The sequence below is a fragment of the Papio anubis genome, unplaced genomic scaffold (assembly GCF_008728515.1).
Source record: "Papio anubis isolate 15944 unplaced genomic scaffold, Panubis1.0 scaffold1025, whole genome shotgun sequence".
In the NCBI taxonomy this organism is placed as follows: domain Eukaryota; kingdom Metazoa; phylum Chordata; class Mammalia; order Primates; family Cercopithecidae; genus Papio; species Papio anubis.
Window position 1 is genome coordinate 1 of NW_022159374.1, and position 24,110 is coordinate 24,110.

General features: G+C 42.3%; 2 gene segments (V, D, J or C); both read right to left on the bottom strand.

Moving 5' to 3' along the window:
- Positions 1-141: 141 nt before the first annotated feature.
- Positions 142-5,468, bottom strand: LOC101020105. The segment is given in 3 exon segments: positions 4,322-4,353; positions 4,876-5,199; positions 5,283-5,424. Coding segments are annotated over 3 exon segments (387 nt in total).
- Positions 5,469-21,852: 16,384 nt separating this feature from the next.
- On the bottom strand, positions 21,853-23,042 carry LOC101024347. The segment is given in 2 exon segments: positions 21,853-22,454; positions 22,541-23,042. Coding segments are annotated over 2 exon segments (363 nt in total).
- Between the last annotated feature and the right edge of the window lie 1,068 nt (positions 23,043-24,110).

Sequence of the window (24,110 nt, forward strand, 5' to 3'; positions counted from 1 at the left end):
TTGGAGCAAAGCCCAAAAGTACAACCAAAGGTCCTCTTCATGTGTTACTGGAGGCAGGGTTCTAACCTGATTACATAGATGGAGCACCTGGTCTCACATAAATGAACAGGCAGGAAAACAGAGAAAGGACGTGGCACAACGTTTATGAAAAAGTCTCAGCAATTTTAATTTTCTTCTGAGGAAGCTGAAATTGTGCAAGTAAAACAGTGTGACTGGTCATGTCTCAGGTGATGTGTTCTGGAAAGTGTCTCCAATCCTGGGCTGGATCCAGTAGGTGCACTCAGGCACCCAAACCTGAAATAGTGACTCTTATTCCTTAAACACAAGACATTCCAATGAGAAAGCTGTTCTCAGGTGAGCTGCAGAGCAGGGAGCAGGAGATGGAGGTGTCCTTGGCTTCCCAGAATTGCTGAAGCTTGAAGACCAAGGCCACCTCTGAAGGGCAGAGATCCACCTATGAGTACATCACATCGGCTCTGCCTTCAGGAATCTTTGAGTGTATGAGAGTATAAGAAACGTGATTTATTCCTTTCTGCTAATGCAGTGTGCATCGGAGAAAGTAAATTGAAAATTTTATAAATATTTTTCCATATTGGGGAAAGAACATGTATAAATCATGGCAATACAAGTGCTCACTTTAGAGCCTGCAGAAGGAGCAAGTGCACATTGAGAGAAGGAAGCGCCCTGCCCCAGGAAGCAGGTGCCCTAACATCATCCCCTGAGAACTGCCCTGTAGATGCCACATGTCAGTGGAACCTGGGCCCGTGCCTGGGATCTTGTGCGTACTGTGAAGAGCAGAGCACAGCTCCATTCCCCCTCACTGTGTAACCAAGGATGTGACCTCTTCCTCTGAGCTTCATTCTAATAAAGTATTAATATAAAATAGCAGCAGTAACTTTATCTCTAACCTTTCAGTTAGGACCCAGTGTTGTTCAGCATTGTTATCATGATTGTTGTCCAAACCCTTAAATATCATGAAAATACCTGTGTGACCCCTCATCTCAGACCTCAGGTAACCACATTGCAGAGAAGACACCTGCTTTGTTTCTGTCATGAACATCGTATTAGAACGGGAAAGTATGTGCACCTTGCTATAGAATTTATCTTAATTATGTTAGAATGGATGAAATTAGAATTAGTAGTTGACACTTAGAAATTCAGCTGAGGGGAGATCTAAGCAAACTCTCGATGGCGTGTCTTCGTTTCTCCTTGCTTATTACAGATCATGTGAGAAGAGAGGCAAATTAAAGAGGAAACGATTGACCAATGGGGAATCAGGTATTTTATAAATAAAGGAGTTTTTCACATCTTCTGGAAACCACATCAAATTAAATAAATTAAGAACTATTAGACATTTTTCTGCATTCTAGATACATGACTAATACAGACTTAGATTTAATGCAAAAAGAGACAACACGGAAAATGGACATTCTGCAGCAGAGCGTTTTGCCAAATAGGCAGCTTGAAATTAGTTTGTGATTTTAGCTAAATATTCAAAGAATAAACCCCAGATCCAAGTAAGAAATTATAAAATTTCAAGGTTTAATGACTGGTTGAGAGAAGCTTGAACTAACATTATTTTGATGAATCATACCTCAATAATAAAACTTTGTCCAGTGGTCCAACTTTTCAAGGGGCTGCCTGAGTAACTAATTTCCACCTCCCCTACCTGTGAGTCCTGGCACAGTCTATCATCCTCTAAAACCTGGGACCACTAAGAACAGTCAGAAGTCTAAATACTATGAAGGTTTCAGAGACCCAAAATTACTGTCTCTGGGCTGATTGGTGAGGGTGATCTCTATGATCCTCGTCTTGGAAGAGTGTATGATGGCATTTGTTGTAATGAACAGATAGCAACAAAGACAGTCAAGAAAAATGAAGAAGCAGGGGAACATGGTCCAAACAGAAGAACAACATAAAGGTCCAGAAACTAACGTCAATGAAAAGGAGGCATACGGATTACCTGGCAGAAAATTTAAAGTAAATGTTAGAAACACATTCAATGAGCTAGTGGCAGCATGCAAGAAGAGTGTGAGGATTTTAATAGAGATAAAACATTTAGAAGATGACTAAACAAAAATATTGATGCTGAAGAATACAATAAGTCAGCCAAAAATTTTAATAGAAGATTTTAGACCAGACTAGATCAAGTAATAGAAGAAACAGTAAACTCAAAGAAAGATCAATTGAAATAGTAGAGACAGAAAAGAAAAATTTAAAGGAAAGAAATAAAATAGAGTTAAAGACTTATGAGTCAGGAAGCACATTGAAATCTAAATTATGCATTGAGGAGTTATGCAAAGATAGGACAAAAAGGGTAGTGAAGGAACAGGATGTGTGTGTGTGTGTGTGTGTGAGAGAGAGAGAGAGAGAGAGAGAGAGAGGTGGAAAGAATATTCAAAGAAGTAATAGCATAGAAACTTTCTAAATCTGGAAAAGCCAATATTCATCTACATCCAAGAAGCTCTGTAAGTTTTAAATAACGTAAACCAAATGAGAAAAATCAGAGATGTTTGAAACCACATTGTTAAAAGGAAATGTTTTTGAAAACAGAAGGAAAAAGAGCAGATTTAGCAGATTTCTCAGCAGCAGGTTTTCAGTTCAGAATGGAGAGGAATTATATTCCACGATGTGTGGTTTAGTGAAAGAGATTACTTCTGAGAAATGTATTTCTAGTCAATGTCATCATTGTGCAAGCATCATAGGGTGAACTTACACAAACCTACAGGGAATACCTTACCACGCACAGGCTTTGTGGAATAGCACACTGTTTCCAGACAACTAACCTCTGCAGTGTGTCACTGCACTGAACACTGTAGGGAACTTAAACATCGTGGTAAGTATCTCTCTATCTAAACACATGTAAATATGGAACATCTTTAGTGAAAATACGGTATTACAATGTTATGTGGCCACAAACATATATGTGGTCTATTGCTGACTGAATCATTCTTAGGTGGCCCATGACTGCATTCAAATTGCTGGGGGAAAAAGAATGAAAAACAAACAAAAGTCTGCCAACTAAGAAACTTTATCATGTAAATCTTTTTATAAAATAAAGGACAGATAAGACCTTTCTCAGAGAAGCAAAAACTAAAGAAGTTCTTCACCATTGGACCTGCTTTAAATAACAGGTCCGCAGAATAATACATAGTTGCATCAGCTCCATTCTGGCCTCTGCCATGTGACAGTTTTGTGTGAATTTTCTTTCTGCTCTCTCAGGACTTTTTTCTCTCTCATCTTCTAACTCCATTATCCTTTTAATTCTCAGTTCATTGAAAAGATTCATATTTAGCTAAGAACACTGAAAACTTTGGAAAAAAATTTCATCTTAAACTCAACAAATTTAATTACCTGTCTTCACGGATGCCCATCTGTTCTTTTCTTGTTTTCCTATGGGATATGGCCCTTGTTTCTAATTCAGTCCAGTCCTTAATTCCATATGCATGAGGCATCCAACCATCACACACCCAGGACCATCTTGGAGGAAGGGACCCTACCATCTGCCTCATCAGCCTTCAGGTGCACAGTGGCCATTCCTTCAGCTGTTGTATGTGCTTTAGGGCTTTCCATTTAAAAGTGTATTTCACTATCCCCCAAATAAAGTTCCTGGACCTTAAAAAGTGATGTGGGGTTGGGGGCATTGACAGCCAAATTTCACTGAAAGTCTTTTCTGCCCTTGGTAATTGAGGAAGACTGGGAAGAAGGGAACAAAACTCAGACCTCATGTAACTCCTCATTTAGCAATAGATTCAGTGCAAATTTAGAAAGTTGAAGACATTGAGTGATGTTGGTGTGGTTTTCTGTGGCATACTAAGGAGACAGCAGAAGATGGTCAGTGGTCAGTCTCCATCCAGCTGGTACCCATTGTCCATTAGTTAGGTCGTCAGAAAAGATAAAAGACAACTTTTGTGACAAAGCCCCAAGGGCTTCATTAAAACACTTTGCCCAGAAATTGGTCAACAGGGACATGACAAGTTTTTATATCACAGCTACTATTTTTTGCCTACTTTATGTAGAAATCTGAGAGATGTGCCCAGCCTCAGGAGGCTGATTCTCCATCCAGGGGACAGCGCTAACATATGAGTTATGTGGTATTAGTCTGTCTGGGTCTTCATAAGAAGACAACACGGAGTGAGTGGCTTAATCAACAAATATTGATTTTCTTACAATTCTGAAGTCTGAATGTTGAAGATCAAGGTGCTGGCAGGGTTGGTTCTTGGTGCAGCTTCTTCCTGGCATGCACTGGGGCACCTTCTAATACACTGGGTCTCCACATGGCCTCTTCTCTGCGTGCACGTGAAAAGTGAGAGGTCTCTGGTGTCTCTTCCTCTTCTTATAAAGACAGCACGTCTATTGCATTAGGTTCTCACACTTCTGACCACCTTTAACCTTAATTGTATCATTAAAATTCCAATATAGATCCATTGAACTTAAGGTTTCAGCATATGAATTTCAAAGAGGGCACAATTCAATTGATGACACAAACCAAGAGATGGTGAGAAGCATTAGAATATATATATTTTTAATCACTAAGGAATAATGGGCCATGCAGGAACTTGTAGGAAAGTTCCTAGTAATTGTTGAAACCTCAATTGTAAGAGGAAAATGTGCCTTCCTCCTTTCTTTTCTGGCAGAAGAATGTGAGGAAGCAGAACCACAGATATCAAAGAAAGAGGAGCCCTGGGGACAGCTGAGGTGCTGGTGAGGAGGGAGAGCACTGAGCAGATGAGGAAGCCCCGCCCTCCCTGCACCTGCTCCTGACCCGGCCTCCTGCTCTGTGGGCCCCGCGCGCCCCCTGCTGGTCCTGAGCGGCACCTGCGCCCGCCCCCTCCGCCTCCCTGCAGGGAGGTTTGTGTCTGGGCTCACACTCACCTCCCCTCACTGTGTCTCTCGCACAGTAATACACGGCCGTGTCCGCGGCGGTCACAGAGCTCAGCTTCAGGGAGAACTGGTTCTTGGACGTGTCTTTTGAAATGGTGACTCGACTCTTGAGGGAGGGGTTGTAGTTGGTGCTATCACTACCACCATAGATATACCCAATCCACTCCAGTCCCTTCCCTGGGGCTTGGCGGATCCAGCTCCAGCCATAACCACTGCTGATAGAGCCACCAGAGACAGCGCAGGTGAGGGACAGGGTCTCCGAAGGCTTCACCACTCCTGGGCCCGACTCCTGCAGCTGCACCTGGGACAGGACCCCTGTGAACAGAGAGACCCACAGTGAGCCCTGGGATCAGAGACAGCCTCCCATACCGTCATATCTGCATCCCCGAGACACTCACATCTGGGAGCTGCCACCAGGAGGAGGAAGAACCACAGGTGCTTCATGTTCTTGCACAGGATGTCCGTGACTCTCAGAGAGCATTTCCCATGTGAGCTGGACCCTGAATTTAAGGAAATGTGTGGTGGTTTCCTGTGGGTGCCTAAGTGAGGATTTGCATGTGGGTGGTGCCTTTGTATGGAGAGGTGAAAAGGGATGAGGGAGGTCCGAGGCTTTGGGGCTCACCCTGAGAGGAGGATGCTGGCTGTGCCCTCTGAGAACTCAGTTCTCTTCCTGGGGCCTCCCCTCACCAAGCCCAGAGTCCTCTTCTTCCAGGTAGGGAGATGTGCTGAAGGAGCTGGTCTGGGAGATGAGTGTGATCATGGATCAAGGACAGATTTTGGAATAGGTTCAATGCTGTTCTACCCGTGAAGATTTATATGAAACCAACCAAACATCCAGGTTATCTAAATTGTCAAATCTCCATTCAAAAACATTAGGGCAGCAGTTAAATATACTCATCACAGTGAATTTATACAAACCTACATCCATGCAATGTTTGTAGTAATTCAGAATATCCATCATGGTTAGAGGAATATATCTGTCCCAGAGAGTGCATGTAAACATATCTGAGACCTTCCCTTTTTGTGACCGTTTGAAGTTTGGGATTCTGTCTGCAATCTCAGGAGAAAGGTAGTGGAATGTATCTCCAACTGTCTCAATGTGTGATGCTTGAGAGAATGTGGCCTGACCATTACACACTTCTGTGTGAATAGATGTAGATTAGGGGATCACAGTGACAATTTGATCAAAAACTATAATAGAGTCAGCACAGGAACATAGTCTCATCATCAAGATTAGTGCAGTGCCTTTCCTGGGAACAAAGAGGACATCTGTGAGAGCCCTCCCTCTATGAGAGCACAAAAGGAACTCTGGTTCTTCCCTGACAGGTCACACTTCTGAAACATGGCTGGACAAAGGACACTCAAGCCCAGAGTCCTTACCTACATATTTATAAGCCCAGAGTCCTTACCTACATATTTATATCATTTCAGGTGCACCTGTGTCTGAAAGACTTTCTCCTTCATTGAATTGCATGAACATACCTTAGAGTTTGTGGTATTGCAGCTTGGGCATTTGACATTAGTTTGGTGAATTATATAATAAATAATCTATCTCTATCAGATAAATTTTTATCTACAGAGAATAATTCATAAAACATAGACATCTATGTAGGTATGTACAGGATTGCTAGGACAATATCATACACAGAACAGAATAGAAAATTATATTTCATAGAAAGAAAACCATTGAACTCACAGAGTTGGAGTAGAAGGATAGTTCTCTGAGGCTGTGGGGGATAATGGGGGAGATGTGAAAAAAGTGTAGGCTGTTAATGAGTACAAAATGGATTTAGAAAGAATGAATGAGACCATCAGCTGACAGCACAACAAAGTGATTATAGTCAATAATAATTTAATGTTTACAGTTTAACTAACTAAAAGAGTGTAATTGGAGTTCTTGAAACACCAAAGACAAATGCTTCAGGGGACAGGTACTCCATTTACTATGATGAGATTATTACACATCGCATGCCTATATCAAAGTATCACATGTACCCCATAATTACATAGACTTACAATATATTCACAATAAACTATAAGTAATTTTTTTTGGAAAAGCATAAACACTTTTACTACCATCACAGCTGGGTCTTACCTGCAAGCACCAGTCCTGTTCTGATGTTGATGGGTAAAATCTAATACAAAATCTGCTATCACAAGTGTATAACACTTGATAGTGAACTTAACCTGCAAGGATAAGTGGTTTATCTCTATCCAGCTTTGTCCCTCTCTCAGGAAATGAGCAGAGAACTCAGACCCCTATGCTTTCCACAGGCCAGTCCATTGCCTGAGGTAGTAGAACGCTTCTCCCCCTACACAGATATCAAACATGTACTCATCTTCTTCTGCCATAGTTAGCTCACCTCTGTAAGGACCACCTACTAACTTGAAGGTTGAACTGCACAATGCAATACAAAATCTGCTGACACAAACACATAGCACTGGGAAATGAGAAATGCTTCCTTATGCCTCCACTGTCTGAGCCCTGATGCCTCCACTATCTGAGCCCTGCAGGAGGCAGTGAGCCTGCTCACAGGCCCAGTATCATTACTACAAACATCATTTCAGAAAGCCACAAAATAAAGGCTGTCTATAGGCAAGGAACTCTTACAGAGTCTTTGCCACTGAGAAAACCAAGAACCAAAATCAAAAGACCCACACAATATACATTGTGTTTGTATTCTAAAGGGGAAAATAGTTTTCATTAAAACTAAAGTAAATTCAAAAATCATGGGAAGAGAGAATTTATCCTATGAGAAAGAAACAGAGAAACACTTCTGGAAGTATATAAAAAACGGAGTTTTACAACACCCCCTGCCAAATTGTATTAACTCTCCAGCAATAAGACTCTACACAAAATAATATATTTGAAATCTCAGTTAAAGAATTAAAAACACTGATTTTTAAAAACCTCAATGAAATCCAATCGAAAGTTGGGAACAAACACACAAAAATCAGAACACCAATTTAGGAGTTACTTAAGAGTTTGATTTTTTAAAGTGAACTCTGGAAATAAAAAAAATATCAAATTAATTACAATTTACAGCTTAAAATGTTAACAATAGACTATATTAAATTTGGGGAAAGCATCACAGCTTAAAGACAGGTATTTCAATTTAACCCAGTAAGATAAAGATAAAGAAAAAAATTCAAAATAAACCGATTTGAAAGTAGAGGATTATGTCAAACAACTGAACCACCGAGTCATAGATTTTCCTGAATAAATAAAAAAGTAAATAGTTTGGAGAACTTATTTGAGGAAATAATTGAAAAACAATTCCTAGTCTTTCTAGAGATTTACACATACAGATAAAAGAGGCCCATAAAACTCCAGAACATTGCATTGGAAAACAGAAGTCACCATTATCTATAAGTGTCAGAGTATCTAAAGTCAATAGGAAGAAAATAATTCTAAAATTAGTAAAAGGTTCTGATAACCTATAAGAAATCTTACTACACTAATGGTGTATTTCTCAGCATAAACCTGATCAGATAGAAGAGATTGGAGTCCTGATTTCAAACTTCTTAAATAAAAAAATGTGTCAAGAATACTTTTTCTACACTGCTAGACAAAGCTTCATAAATGAAGGAGAAATAAAGCATGTCTCAGACAAACAAATACTAAGGGAACTCATCAACGCTAGACCAGACATACAGGAAGTCATACATTTCATAGAGAAGGAAAAAATAGTCAAGGTACGGAGAACATGTATTTTTTCCAATCAGATGTCACCAAATTTTGTATACAGTATTATAACCTGTGTCATTAGTATAAATTACTAATATTTTGTGTAATATTACAACTGAGAACAATTTTAAAAGAAAAAAGTATATTTGAGAGCACATGAACTAAACTGAATGTATTTTCAATTTTGGTCCAACTATTACACCTCTAATAATACCCTGGTTTTGAGTGGGGTTTTGGAAAAAAATATTTTTTTTTTTTGAGACGAAATTTCGCTCTTGTTGCCCAGGCTGGAGTGCAATGGCACGATCTCCACTGACCGCAACCTCCGCCTCCCAGTTTCAAGCGATTCTCCTGCCTTAGCCTCCCGAGTAGCTGGGATAAAAGGCATGCACCAGCACGCCCGGCTAATTTTTTTTGGTATTTTTAGTAGAGGCGGGGTTTCTTCAGCCATGGTCAGGCTGGTCTCAAACTCCTGACCTCAGGTGATCTGTCTGCCTCAGTCTCCTCAAGTGCTGGGATTACAGGCGTGAGCCACACAAATATTTATTAAGCATTTACTTTGTGCCAGGCATTATGCTAGGCAACCTCACTGTGTGCTGTTCCCACACAACAATCATCTGCTCAGAAATTAAAACCAAGAAAAGGAACATTGTCGCAACCATACAAACTGGGGGCCAGGGGGTAATATCTTGGATGCCAGAAATTCCCAGGCCAGAAAATGCACCAACCAGAAACCTGTTTTACGTCTTTTGATAAGTCTCCACTAAACAGTTGTTTTAAAGCCTCTCGATGTTGACAGAGAGGAATGTTCTCTCTATGCTCCCCAGGGCTGGCGCCTGGTGGACATTCAAATAATCTGAATGCTATTTGATAAAAAGAGCCTGATGGCTTGGTGTAAAGAATATAAATATTTGGATTAGAAAATGCTTTTTTTCAATTCAGATGATTGCAAAAACCCTTATGAAAGATGTAAACATGGCTGGCCTGACTGTGTAAATATGTAAGGGAGACCTAGTTCTGGATTCTTGAGTCAGAATCTTCCAGTTGTCCACACCCTCACAAGGCCAGAGAAGCGAGTGGAAATTTCTGTTTTTGTTTTGTTTTGTTTGTTTTGAAACGGAGTCGGTCTCTGTCGCCCAGGCTGGAGGGGACAGTGGTGCGATCCCGGCTCACTGCAACTTCGCCTCCTGGTTCAAGTGATTCCCCTACATCAGTATCCCAAGTAGCTGGGACTACAGGCGCATGCCACCATGCCCCACTAGTTTTTGTATTTTAGTACAGATGGGGTTTCACCATGTAGGCCAAAATGGTCTGAGTCTCCTGACCTAGTGATCCGCCCACCTCAGCCTCCCAAAGTGCTGGGATTACAGGCATGAGACACTGTGCCCGGCCGAGAGGAGATTTCTGGAAAGGAGTGAGTGGACGGCACAACTGGTTTGGAAACACGACAAACTATCCCTCCATTTATAGAAGCAACGCACACAGGGAACGTCCTAGCGCCATCTGGTCTCCCACACACACTTGGGACTCACAAGCGGGGACCTGCGCCTGGGCCATCCCTGGTTGTCTGTGCCCGGCTTAGGAGGCCTGGGCGGAAGTCATGCAAGTCGTGGATCTTCCCGTCCAGCACTTCCAGGAAGCTCTTCACCTCCACCTCCAGGGGGCGCTGTCGGGATTTACTCTCCTCAGCGTCTGTCTTTAGGGAACGCGCTTTGTGTTCCAGGTTTTGATCCTCTCTCTGCCGCCTCCATCTTCTCAGAGACAACTGGCTGCCAGCTTCTGACTCCAAAGCTGAGGTGAGTTCACTTTGTTTCCCGAGATCTTTCCAGCCTTGCTTCCTGTTCTCGGAGTTCGCCTCCAGCTCTCCATCCTCCTCTCTCTTCAGCTGCTGTTCTTCTCTCTTTTCTCTAGGATCTCACGGGCTCTTCTCTGCTCCGCTGGCTGGCCGCCACTCCTGCAGCAGTACCGCGGCAGCCGGGCGCCCTTCCCCTCGGCCTGCAGCCGCCCATCTCCGCCTTCTTCCTTCCGGTGGCAGCTTCGCGCCCAGGTCACCTTCAGCTTTCTTGTGGTTCCCAGACTGCAGGTGCCGGTCGGCTGCAGCGGCGTGAGAGGCCTTTCCATCGTCCGTCCGGTTGACACTGGATGCCGGAGAAGAAGATGGGGCTCCACGCCCGGGGTTCTCGACAGATCACCAGGGCTCCATGTTCTCCTGGGTCTTGCCTTGGCCATCAAGTGGTCAGCTTCTTCCACCTCCTAAATTTCCTCTCTCCTGCAAACTTTATCAGCTGCTGCTCAGAGGAAACCCCTCAAATAAAACCAACCACATTTATGCACGATTCACCTCCAGCGCCGCCTTGTAGGCATCGTCCGGATTGCGCCAGCGGCGCCTGGGATTCCACGGCGCGACTGGCATACGGCAACACGCCTTTATTTATCATGTCTACCAATTGATTGGATTTATCCATTGAGTAGCCAAGCCCCTCAAGCGACACGCCTGTAGTTATGAAACATGCGCACCATCAGATCGCTGATGGGAAGGTCTGAAGTTCCTTAGTGCTGTAAAATAAATTCAGTGATCACTAGTATAGTGATTGTGACGCCTCCCATGAATTGACGTTATTCTCAGCTGCAGCCGCCCTACCAAATCTCTTTCAGTGCAACACTATTCCACTTATTTCAGAGGTTCCACCCTGGGGAAGCACAACAGCATGACACCAAGAGGCCTGCCTGGGAAGTTCATGCCTGATATATCACGATGGCTGTGTAGCAGGATGGCGATGGATTTCTGGCGCAGCCCCACTGTGGGGAAAGTGCTCAAAGTAGTGCGCGCCTGGGGTGGGGTGGCAGGCGTGCATGTATACCGGGGAAATAGGGGAAGGAGGTTCCCAGTCCCTGTTTCACCCAGATACACATGGCAGATGCTGTGCAGTCATGTGTGTGGATTATTTATGTATTTCCTCCGCATCCTGGGAGGTGCTGCCTGGTTCCATCCACTTTTAGAGGAAAGTGACTATTTTGGCAATTGGAGAGCACAGCCATTGCCATTACACAGGCCATAGGAGAGACACAGGGCAAGGCATCTCCTCACCTGGGAAGCCTGAGGGAAGGGAACCCTTTTCCCAGCCAGGGGAATGAGACACATAAATACCTGGAAAATTGGGTAACTCCTACCCCACAAAAATTTCACAAGGAAGTCTTAGGCAAACGAAACACCAGGAGATTATATATCCACACCTGGGCCAGGAGGGTCCGGCTGCCCATGGAAAGCCTCCCCTCATTGCCAGTACAGCAGTCTGCACCCAAAAGCAAGGCAACAGGATTAGAGATCAAATGTTAGACCTAATACCATGAAACTCCTATAAGAAAACCTAGGTAATACTATTCAGGACATAGGCATGGGCAAGGACTCCCAAGTCTAAAACACCAAAAGCAACTAAATGTGCCAAAATTGAAATGGATCTAACTGAACTAAAGAGCTGCACAGCAAAGAAACTACTCATCAGAGTGAATAGGTAACCTGGTGCATCGGGAGTAAATTATTGCACCCACTCATCTGACAAAGGGCTAATATCCAGAACTCTACAAAGAACTCAAACAAATTTGCAAGAAAAACAAACAACCCCATCAAAAGTGGGCAAAAGGATATGAATACAGATACTTCTCAAAAAGAAGACATTCATACAGCCAATGGACACATGAAAAATGCTCATCATCACTGGCCATCAGGAGAAATGCAAATCAAAACTACAATGAGATACTCATCTCACACCAGTTAGAATTTGACACCATTAAAAAGTCAGGAAACAACAGGTGCTGGAGAGGATGTGGAGAAATAGGAAATACTTTACACTGTTGGTGGGACTGTAAAACTAGTTCAACCATTATGAAAACAGTATGAGACTCCTCAAGGATCTAGAACTGATGTACCATAAGGACTCCAGCCATCTCATTACTGGGTATATACCCAAAGGATTGCAATCAGCTAAGTATAAAGACACGTGTGGCCATCAAGATGTTCACAAGTGGCACTATTCACAATAGCAAAGACTTGAATCAACCCAAATGTCCATCAAAGACTGGATTAAGAAAAATGTGGTCTATATACACCATGGAATATATGCAGCCAACAAAGGATGAGTCTGTGTCCCTTTGTAGGGACATGGATGCAGCTGGAAACCATCATTCCTGGGAAGCAAACCCACAAGAACAGAAAACCAAACACCGTGATGTTCTCACCCACTGGTGGAACTGAAACAATGAGATCACTTGACTCGAGAAGGGGACATCACACAATAACTGGGGCCTAGCTATGGGGAAGATTAGGACGGATCATGCATTAGGAGTTATGCTGCCTGGATGTAAATGACAAGTTGATGGGTGCTGAGCTGATGGTATACACCAACATGGCACATGCATACATATGTAACAAACCTGTATCAAGCAGTACATTGCAATTCCTAGAACGTAAAGTATAATAAAAACAAAAAGAATAATTTGGTAGTTAAGGAGACATCAGCATTCCATCTCAGAAAAAAACTGAAAATATTAATGCATACAAAGTCCTGAGAAGAAATGTTGAAGCACAGGAGGAAGGATCTCATGTATAGTTAGTTGTAATATGTTTACTGTTAAAATTATTACTTTTATTTTTGAAATAATTTTGAAAACACGAAGCATAATGAAATTAAGTGTTTTTGTGCTTATCTGGTACAACAGCATGTTGAGAAAATTGAAGAGCCCTGTAATCCTGAGGAGGTGGCCTAATCCAAGGAGAGAGAGGCTCCGGGTCCTATGGACACACACCATTTGCCTGCTTCTGCCCACCTAGGAGCTGCCCATTCAGGGACAGTGCATGCCTGAACTGAGCTGAAGTTTGGGTAAAGTCTTTCTCAACCAATGAAAGAAAATAATCCTGGGCTATTTGCTTGCCAGGAAGAAAAAACCTGGTGGCAGTGGCAACGGGTAAGAAAGTCCCCAGTCCCAGGCCTGAGGAAGAAACTAGGCCAGTCAAGTGAGACTTCTTGCACTCCTGTGTCCTCTGCACAGGTGCTCACTCCCAGGTGCAGCTGGTGCAGTCTGGGCCTCAGATGAAGCAGCCTGGGGCCTCAGTGAAGTTCTCCTGCAAGGCTTCTGGTTACACCTTCACTAGCTATGTTATGAACTGGGTGCGACAGGCCCCTGGACAAGGGCTTGAATAGATAGGATGGATCAACACCAACACTGGGAACCCAGTGTTTGCCCAGGGCTTCACAGGATGGTTTGTCTTCTCCGTGGACACCTCTGTCAGCACAGCATATCTGCAGATCAGCAGCCTAAAGGATGAGGACATGGCTGTGTATTGCTGTTTGAGAGAAACAGTGTGGCAACCCACATCCCAGGGGAGTCAGAAACCCTGAGGGAGGAGGCAGCTGTGCTGAACTGAGGCAGTGACAGGGAGAACAGGGCTGCAACCTTTGTTGACTTAGGGTTATAAACATACATACATATGGACCCAACACTGGAGCACCCAGCTATACCAAGCGAATATTATTAGAGCTAAACAGAGACATAGACCCTAATACAATAATAGCTGAGACTTTAACACCGCACTCTCAGCATTAGACAGATTTTCCAGACAGAAAATTAACAATGAAATCTTAGATGAAATCTACATGACAGACCAAATGGACGTAATGGATATTGATGGAACATTTCACTCAATGGCTACAGAGTACCCAACCTTTTCCTAAGCACGTGGATCATTCCCAAGGATAGACCATCCACTAGACCACAAAATTCGTCATTTTTTAAAATTGAAAATATGTAAGTATAAGATAATACATTTCCAAATACTGGCTGATACATAAATAGCAAAAATAATACAGGATTTTCTTATTTAAGTCTCTGATAGTTTTGAACAAACATTTAATTTACTTCATTTTATATTTTATTTTAAGTTCAGGGGTATATGTGCAGGATGTGCAGTTTTACATAAGTAAACGTGTGCCTTGAGGGTTTGTTGTACAGATTAGTTCATCACCCCGGTATTAAGCCTAGTGTCCATTAGTTATTTTTCCTGGTCATCTCTCTCCTCCCACTCTCTGCCCTCTGTTAGGCCCAGTGTGCCTTGTTCCCCTCTCTGTTCCATGTGTTCTCATCATTTAGCTCCCACTTATAAGTGAGAAAATGCATTATTTGGTTTTCTGCACCAGCATTAGTTTGCTAAGTGTAATGGCCTCCAGCTCCATCCTTGCCCCTGCAAAGGACATGATCTCATTTGGTTTTATGGCTACGTAATATTCCATAGTGTATATGTACCACATTTTATTGCTTTTTTGAATTTTTTTAAATTTTTTTGAGACACAGTCTCATTCTGTCACCAGGCTGGAGTGCAGTGGTGTGATCTCGGCACCAAGAAGAGGATCCTCCAGGGATCCTGGTCAAGTAGATAATTGATTTTTTAAATAAAGTGTCTTTAATGAATGGAAACATGGTATATGCAATGTGGAAAATTACTTTAATCTTTGTTGCGTGCATCTCATGACATCCCTACACTTACCAAGTAAGTTATTATTTTATACAATCTGCATTTGATCCTGGGGTTAATGAACTTTTTAAATTGTATTTATTTAGATTTATGTTTTCCATCACAAAATTACGTGCTTAGACAAATTGTGTCATGTCTCAACCATTGCATATCAATAAAAATAGTTTTAGTTTTGTTAAACAGTGTCTTTTAAACTTATTTTATACCCACTCTCTAAATGCCTAGAATATCTTCTATACGTTTCCTTGACTATAGTTTTGGCTCTTACAGAATTTCAAATAAATCAAATTATACAGTGTCATTGAAATAACTTCGCTGAAGAATGTGGGAAATGAAATCGCTGACCTAAAGAATTTTGAAAATGAGGAAATTCTATAAGTTAAAAGTGTAAAGACACTGCACATAAGGACTATATTCTAGTAGATAAACATGTTCCCACAAGGATACAGCTTTACATTTCTGATACTACTGTGCATGTGTCCTGAAATTGTGCAGCTAAGTGGGATGGGGATCCTCACTTTGCTGTGGGTGGTTATGGACAGTCAATAAAGGAGGGCTAGCAAGGTCCATGTGGTAACACATTTGGGTGGAGAGGCCAGTGTTTTCTCATTTTGAATGTAATAAAGTTACAGAAGAGTAGATGCATAAAAGTTTCGATGTGTCCACAAATATGGGTTCATATAAACATGGCCATTTACTAGGTCAGTTGGTTGAAAGGTCGTAAGAGTACCTCTACCACATTAACAACACACATACCCGGTATTACAATTTCTTGTTTTAATACTATTCTTTAACATCAGAAATAAGCAGTCTTTAGAAAAACGGCTGATTCTATGTCCGAAAAAGGTAATATATAAAACGTCCTTAGAATGTATTGTAATGCCAGGACACAGGGAAGGAAGTGTTCAAAACAAAGGATGATAGGTGGAACTTGTAAGGATGCAGGATCCAAAATAAATTGGCTCCCAGCACCTAATAAAACTGTGATGATTTGAACAATAAAATGAATACTATAGCATGAATCTTCTTCAGAGAATGAAATAGACATCCATACACCAATACGGATATTAATAGATGACTAAATAGGCCGGGCGCGGTGGCTCAAGCCTGTAATCCCAGCACTTTGGGAGGCCGGTAGATCGGTGGATCACGAGGTCAGATCGTGAGACTATCCTGGCTAACACCGAAAACCCTGGTTCTAATAAAAATACAAAAACTAGCCGGGTGAGTTAAGGGCGCCTGTAGTCCCAGCTACTCGGGAGGCTGAGGCAGGAGAATGGCAGAACTCGAGCAAGGTAGAGCTTGCCGCCTGAGATCCGCCACTGCACTCCAGTCCATGCATAGAGCAGACTCACCAAAAAGATGACCAACAGAGAAATAATGAATAGCACATATCCCTGCAGAAGCATTCCAAATATCTCAGGTGGAGAGTCCTCCGATCAAGTAGGTGAAGCTTAAACACTCATGAGTTGATTGTGTCCTGAGATTAGAGACATGGAAAAAAATAATCACTATTAGTGTATTTTATAATGAGATTTCAGATATAATGCCAAAGACATTATCTATGGATGAATACTTCTTTATGCTTTTTATCTAAGTGTGTGCACACACACACACACACATTTTCTGCAATGACCACTGATAAGGGAGTAAAAGACAGCCACAGACCTGAGAAAATAACTATAAAGTCATATTTATAAAATGAATTCCTTTTAATTTGTTAAATGACTTTTATAGCCAATATGCAAGTAAACTTACAACTCATCAAAAGAAATGCAATTAAAAATTAACCAACTCTCAGGAGAGGCATCTCACCAAAAATATATATATTAGGAACATGTGCACTTAAATAAAAATTAGATACCATTACTCACCTATTAGCATGGTTAAAACACACAATTCTCATAGTGATAAATGGCAATATGAATGCGGGAGACCAAGAACTATCATGCATTGATGATGGGGAAATTAAAAATTGTACAAGCACAAAATGAGATTTTTGATATTTTTAAATGGAGATAAAAAGTAGACTGTGAACTTGTGTTTCTGTTCTAGAATATTTACAACGCTGATTCAGAAATTGATGTTTACAAAGATTTGTTCAGAGGAAGTTCTTTATCAGATCTGTTAATTTGATTCATTCTCAAATCCCTGAAATTCTCTTACAGAATAAATGCTGTATGAACAATCTCTCAAATAATTAAAATTTTTCAAATACACATTTATATTTTTCCTTTTCTTCAATGACTTAATGCCATCTTCAAGAAGAAAGTTCAATCTAATCATCTTTGTCATTCTCTGCATGCTAGCACAGCTGTTTTCTCCCTGGGGTTTCTGACACTCTCAGGATATGGGTTCTCACACTGTGTCTCTCTCACAGTAATACACAGCCATGTCTCAGATCTCAGGCTACCTAGCTCCATGGGTAGGCAGGCTGTGTTTGTTGACACGTCCCTGGTCATGGTGACTCTGCCCTGGAACTTCTGCACATAGTTTGTGTTACCATTCCAAGGTAGACCCATCCCATCACTCAAGCCCTTGTCCAGGGGCCTGTCGCACCCACTGCATAAAGTAGTTGGTGACAGGCCCGAAGCCTTACAGGAGACCTTCATTGAGGCTCCCCAGGCTTCTCCACCTCAGCCCCTGACTGCACCAGCTGGACCTGGGAATGGGCACCTGTGGGGAGGATACAGGAGTTGATAAAAGCCCCCTTGACTGGACTTAATCCCCTCCTCATCACTGGGACTAGGGAGCCCCTTACCCTAGTCCCGCTGCTCCCACCAAGAAGCGGATCCTCCAAATCCAGTCCATGGTGAGGAGCTGTGCTGCCTGGGGCTTCTCTAGCTGAGGGATGTGGTTTCTGGGTGATATTCTCAGGGCTGCGACATATCCATATTTACCCCAGTGGACCTCAGGTTATTTGCATATTCATGAGACAGAGCATTTCAGGATAAAAATGGGGAGGCAAATGACACATCAGCCTTACAAGAGTGGGATGCTGACACTCCAAGCCCTAATCCTCCTTGAGGAAATGCATGCCCTGCTCCACTTACAAACTTTCAGTGGCCAGGCATCCTTTCACTGAAGAGCAAGCACCCAGAGGACATGCTCCTCACTGCGAACCCATATTTGATTAGCATAACGACCACCTGGATGATTTCTGGAACCATCACTCTCCATGACACTGAGAAGGTGCCTTGACCTCATCCTAGTCCCATCAGGCACCAGCCATTGCTCACTGGTGACTCTGAGAAAGTGACTGCTGATGTCCCACGTGAGTGTCCATCAGGTCCCTCTGAGATCATCTGGGTGCTCCTGAAACAGTGTCTCCAGCACCTGCCTGGTGTTCTGATCCCCCAGGATCTTCAATAGAAACGCTCTCGGTTTACAGATTTGCCCTGTGATGCATAAGTAGAGCTGATTTTCTCATCTCACAGAGAATAAGAATCAGAAGATGGAAGATAAGTTGGGAGTTCTTTATGAATTCACTACTCCCAAAATAATTGTCAAGGAATTTGTGTTTGGAATAAGTTTAGGTTTTATTTCCTCCCACATTTAATAGAATTTCATGAAATGTTTATATACTTTCAATTCATATCCATAGATCCTCATCTTCACATATTGGTTTCTGACTCACTGGGTCTGTGCACCTGCCACACTCTCAGATCCATCACTGCCCTGTCAAATGCACAATGTAGGCAACATTACTTAACATTGAAATCTGAATTTTTTATTCATAGGAATAGAGTGACTCCCACAATTCTGTATCCAATCAATTAGTAAAAACCATCCCTATCCTTTATATCATCACTATTAAGATATTTATAGTCCTAGAAACTCACTTTAAAAAATAGAGTTGTTGCTCCTCGCCACTCTCTGTTTGGGGATATTTACACATCCTGGAGAATAGAACTATCCCCAAAATGGGCCATCTTTAGAGATTAAATTTCCTACTATAAAACAGTGGCACAAAATGCTTAGTGTTTATCTCACATCAGACTGTGGAGACTTAAGTCAGCCCTTCCATTGTTCTACTGGGGTCTTTGTTTCTGGGCAAGTGTGAAGGAGCAAGAACTGCTGGATCTCAGACTCATGTTCCTGTGATCACATCTCCTATCCCTTAACTATAGCTACATTCCCTCATGTCAGAACACATTATGCAGTGTCTCATTCTAGGAATAAGATATCCAGTAACTTGGACAGTGGCACTAGAAGCTTCTCTATGATTAAAAAGCACGTGGAGATAAAAGTTAATTCTTCTAAGTATAAATCACTACCTATCAGGTTTGGGCTTTAATTTTTTCAAATTGTCTCCATATGACTGGTGGGTATCCTTAGAGTGTGAATTTATTTTGTTAGACAAATGTGCTATCTATCGCTGTCAGTTCAGGCACTTGGTAAGAGGTGCTGGTCAGTCTGGTTGGAGGTATCTGGGCTCAGTCTTCATTGCACATATCAGGGAAAGCTCTGATATAAAGAGAGTGGATGCTGTCACTTATGTAGCAGTGTGGATTAAACTGCAGAAGATCATCATACTATGAGGTCTCCATACCCTTTCACACAGCAGAGTGGATTTCCCTGGCTTTCAGCTGCCTGCTTACTTATATCAAATATTACTGCATGTACTTTTACTTTACATTGTTTTCTATTCTAAACTATTGCCTGCTTGTTTAATTAAAGTCAGCAACAGTAAAATTTAAAACTAACAGTAAATTACCTGTACAAGTAACATAACATGGGCATGGTGAAGGGGGAAGCTTTCAAGTAGAGATAATGAAAACAACTAATAAAGACACACCTTGTGTGAGTTGAGACTTGTCAGTGAGCACAGAAAACGACAGGAGTTTGTGTTGACATTTATACAAAGAAAGTCAATTATATTTGACACCCAGAAGGCTGGTCACACCCATGAGAGAAATATGTAGAGTGATCCACATAACTCAGAAAATTAGAAGATAAATACAAACTTGGTAAACCAGCAAAAATCGTATTATCTGGTGTGTGTATTCAGCATTCAGCTCTTGTTTCTTCAGGGAAAGCGGGATAGGGTTATATCTGCATGGAGAATTGACAAGCAGTTTTCAGCTGATTCTCCTGGGAAGGTTAATGAAATCACTCAGGCAATGTGCTCTGAATACAGGATTGTGAGGGAGGATCGCCACCCTCCTGGTGGCCGCCTCGTCAGCAACACCGGATGCTCAGCCCTGGTGGGTGCGCCTTTTTGCTTTTACTGTTTTGTCCATACAAGAGATTTTGTTGCCAGGTGCTGCATGGCAGTGAGTTTCTTAAACCTCAGGTGAAAAATAACATGACTACACAGAAGATGTGTGAAAGAAAATTGAAGACCTTCACTTACTGTCCACATTCCACTGATGAGAACTGTTTACACAGAGAGCCATTAGGGACAGAGCTGGGAAGAGGAAGGGGCTGGGAAGATCATCCATAGAAGGACACATCCAGCCTGTTTGAACTCTTTGTGGAAGGCTGAGGTTTAAAATGTTTGTCCTCAGCTAATCGGTGGTATTTCAAGACCTTTCACAAGCTTCCAGAAAAAGAGTTTTCTATGAACGAATGCCTAGTTATCGCTACTCAGAGCTGTGGGCTCTTTTTCACATTTATTCTTTCCCCTCTAGGCAATCAAGAGCAGGGCAATTCCTTTGCGGAATTCTCCTTGATCCTTCTGTGAGTTCCTGGTGTGCAGCCGCCCTTGGAGGAGCCTGAATGGGGGAGGGAGCCCTCCTCATGTGTAAATGCCCTGAGGCTGTCCTGTCACCCCTCACCCACCACTGCCCTCTGTCACTGGTAAAGATTTCTGAGCTAATCTTCCTGAAACGTGTGAGCCTGGGCAGTATAATCACTCAGGTAATAAACTCCTTGCCTCCTGGTTTGATGTCTTGGCAGGCAGAGCAATCCCTTCTGGAGCCCAGGATTTTTCTGAGTGTGGTAGTGAATAACACTGAGCGAGGAGGTTTGTGTGCATCTTGTCATTCACAGAGTGCACCTCCTCCATGGGGTTGGAGCGCCCATTAAGCAAGTAGATGGACTTGCTCAGAGTGGTGCTCTTTACCCACAAGACCAATCGTGATCATGCCTCTGGAAAATATGTACTCATCAAGGGTGAGCAGTGCCCACCTCTGTGAGGGCTCCTTCGGGTGCACAGTCCCTTTGAAAAGGGAAGCTTTTGTTCCTACCTGGGTCCTGTAAATGTGTTTGCATTTGCTGCACAAACCACGTTATTCAGACCCACCACCCAAGAGCTTGCAGTGTACCTAATCCAACTCTAGGGCATTCTACATGGAGTCTCTCATTGCCAGGGTCTCCAATTCTCATTAAAGGATGCTATATTTTCTGGATTTTTGAAGAAAGACTTCAAATAGTAGTAGCCTTCTCTCTAACTAATATCAGTTCTAGAAAGCACTGAAAAAACCTGTAGTGCTCTGAAATATTTTACGTTTGTTATATTAGAGCATCACCAGAAAAAGAAAGAACCAAGTGTCCTTGGAGATTGATCCATTGTAACAGATTTTTGCCTGTGGGGCAGGATGGTCGTGGTGGAGGAGGCTGTGCCTGTGTAGGGCAGGGATTAGTGGGAATTCTCACACCTTCTATTCAATTTCTTTGTAATCCTAAAACTGCTCTAAAATAAACTTTATGAGAAGGAGTGACAGAAACATTTGAAATAAATTTTTGCCACGTTTTAAGAATCATTCTTAGTCTCACCACGTGATCAAATAACCTTGTTGCAAATCATGTATTCATGTCATTGGAAAATTTATTCACAGTAGCACCTTCATGGAATGTTTATATCAACTTTATTGAGTGTGGCCTTTTCCACTCTGTGAATTTGGCTCATATGATTATTCTTGAATGGAATATTTATCTTAAAATTAGAGGATGTACTTGCTTCTATTGTTCTTTTTTTTCTCGAATGTATAACCCATTTTGTAAACAGCCTTAAACTTAATAACCCCTGTCATCTCCTCAGCCCCGCACAGCTGCCTCCTCCCTCAGCGTTTCTGACACTCTCAGGATGTGGTTTTCACACTGTGTCTCTCGCACAGTAATACACGGCCGTGTCCTCAGATCTCAGGCTGCTCAGCTCCATGTAGGCTGTGCTCGTGGACGTGTCGGCGGTAATTGTGACTCTGCCCTGGAACTTCTGTGCGTAGTCTGCTATGCCAAATGCAGGGATGATCTCTCCCATCCACTCAAGCCCTTGTCCAGGGGCCTGTCGCACCCAGCTGATAGCATAGCTGATGAAGGTGAATCCAGAAGCCTTGCAGGAGAGCTTCACTGAGGCCCCAGGCTTCTTCACCTCAGCCCCGGACTGCACCAGCTGGACCTGGGACTGGGCACCTGTGGAGAGGACACATGAGTGAACAAAACCCTATTTAACTAAACCAGGATCCCTTCCTTAGCTTTGGGACTAGGAAGCCCCTTACCTGTAGCTGCTGCCACCACAAAGAGGAGCCTCCAGGTCCAGTCCATGGTGATGAGCTGTGCTCCCAGGGGCTTCTTTAGAGGAGGATGTGGTTGTTATGTGATGCTCTCAGGGCACCAATATATTTATATTTATCTCAGGTGACCTCAGGTTATTTGCATATTCATGAGGCAGGGTATTTCAACGCTCAAAGCCTGAACCAGGATGAGAAAGAAAACACAGATGCCACATCAACTGGGTAAGAGTGGGATGCTGAGAGACCAAGCCTGCTCAAAGAAATGCATCCCCTGCCCCATTTCTAAGCTTTCTGTGGACAGCACTCCTCACACTGAAGAACATGCCCCAACCCAGGATATGCTCCTCACTGTGAACCCACATTTTGCTGGCATAGAGATTACCTGGGTTGTTTCTGGGACCATCGCTGTCTCAGACATTGAGAAGGCACCTTGACTCCATTCTGGTCCCATTAGGAACAGTCAGAGCTCACTGGTAACATGGAAAATGTGGCCACCAGTTATCCCACATGAGTGTCCAGCAGGGCCCATGGAGATTTCTGAGATCTGCTGTTCCACTGACAGACTTCTGTGCACTTTCCTTGAGGGTCCTGAGACCTCCTGTGTAAAGGCCCTTTCAATTGGAAGAGACCTTTAAGTATGATTCTGCCTCTCTCCATGTGTGATTAAGTTCTGAGATTTCCCTCCCATTGACAGTAGGAATCAAAGGCTGTTAGGAAATAGGAATGAAGCTTGATGAACCTGAAATGCAAAATACTACTTAATAATCAGGCTTTTAAGTGAAAGTTGTAAGTTTATTTCCACCTAAATAGAGTGATTTACAGGCGGTTTTAGGATCATGTCCATAGATCATCATCTTTACATGTTGATTTCTGATCTGCTTGGTCTGTGCACCTACCACACCCTTCAATCCACCACTTCCAAGTCACAAACACAACGTAGGAAATATTACTTATCTCTTTAAAGCCCAAATAACTTTTTCAGGGGACATAGTGTCTCCTACAGTTATGTGCCCATTGAATTCAAAAACCATCCATATCCTTCTTCATATTCTACTATTCAGATATTTATTATCCTATAATCCCACTGATAAATATAGTTCTCTAGCTGATTTTGGAGGATAAGGGGTTGTCTATATGAACAGAATATTTAAATGATTATCAGCAACTCGTTGAACAATTTAATTTTATGAAATGACCTATTGAATAAGGAAACACTCCCGCTTCGAAGAACATTTCCTTTATTTATTCCAACAAATAAGGAGAATATTATGGACATCTGGTTTTCCATTCCTGAATTAGTTTGCTAAGAGTAATGACTGCCAGTTCCATCATATTCTGCCAAAGCTATTTACAATTTTCATCTTTTCTTGAAATGGCATAGTGGCTCCATGGCTGTATGTGTGCATAATTTTCTGCACTTATCTTAAGCAAAGTGATGGGGATTTGTAATTCACAGTCTATAAAGCATGTGAATAGAGTTTAAATGAACCTTAATACATGTTTATATTCCTTTAGTATCTGTCCAGTTGTAGGATTTACAGCCCAAACAAACTTC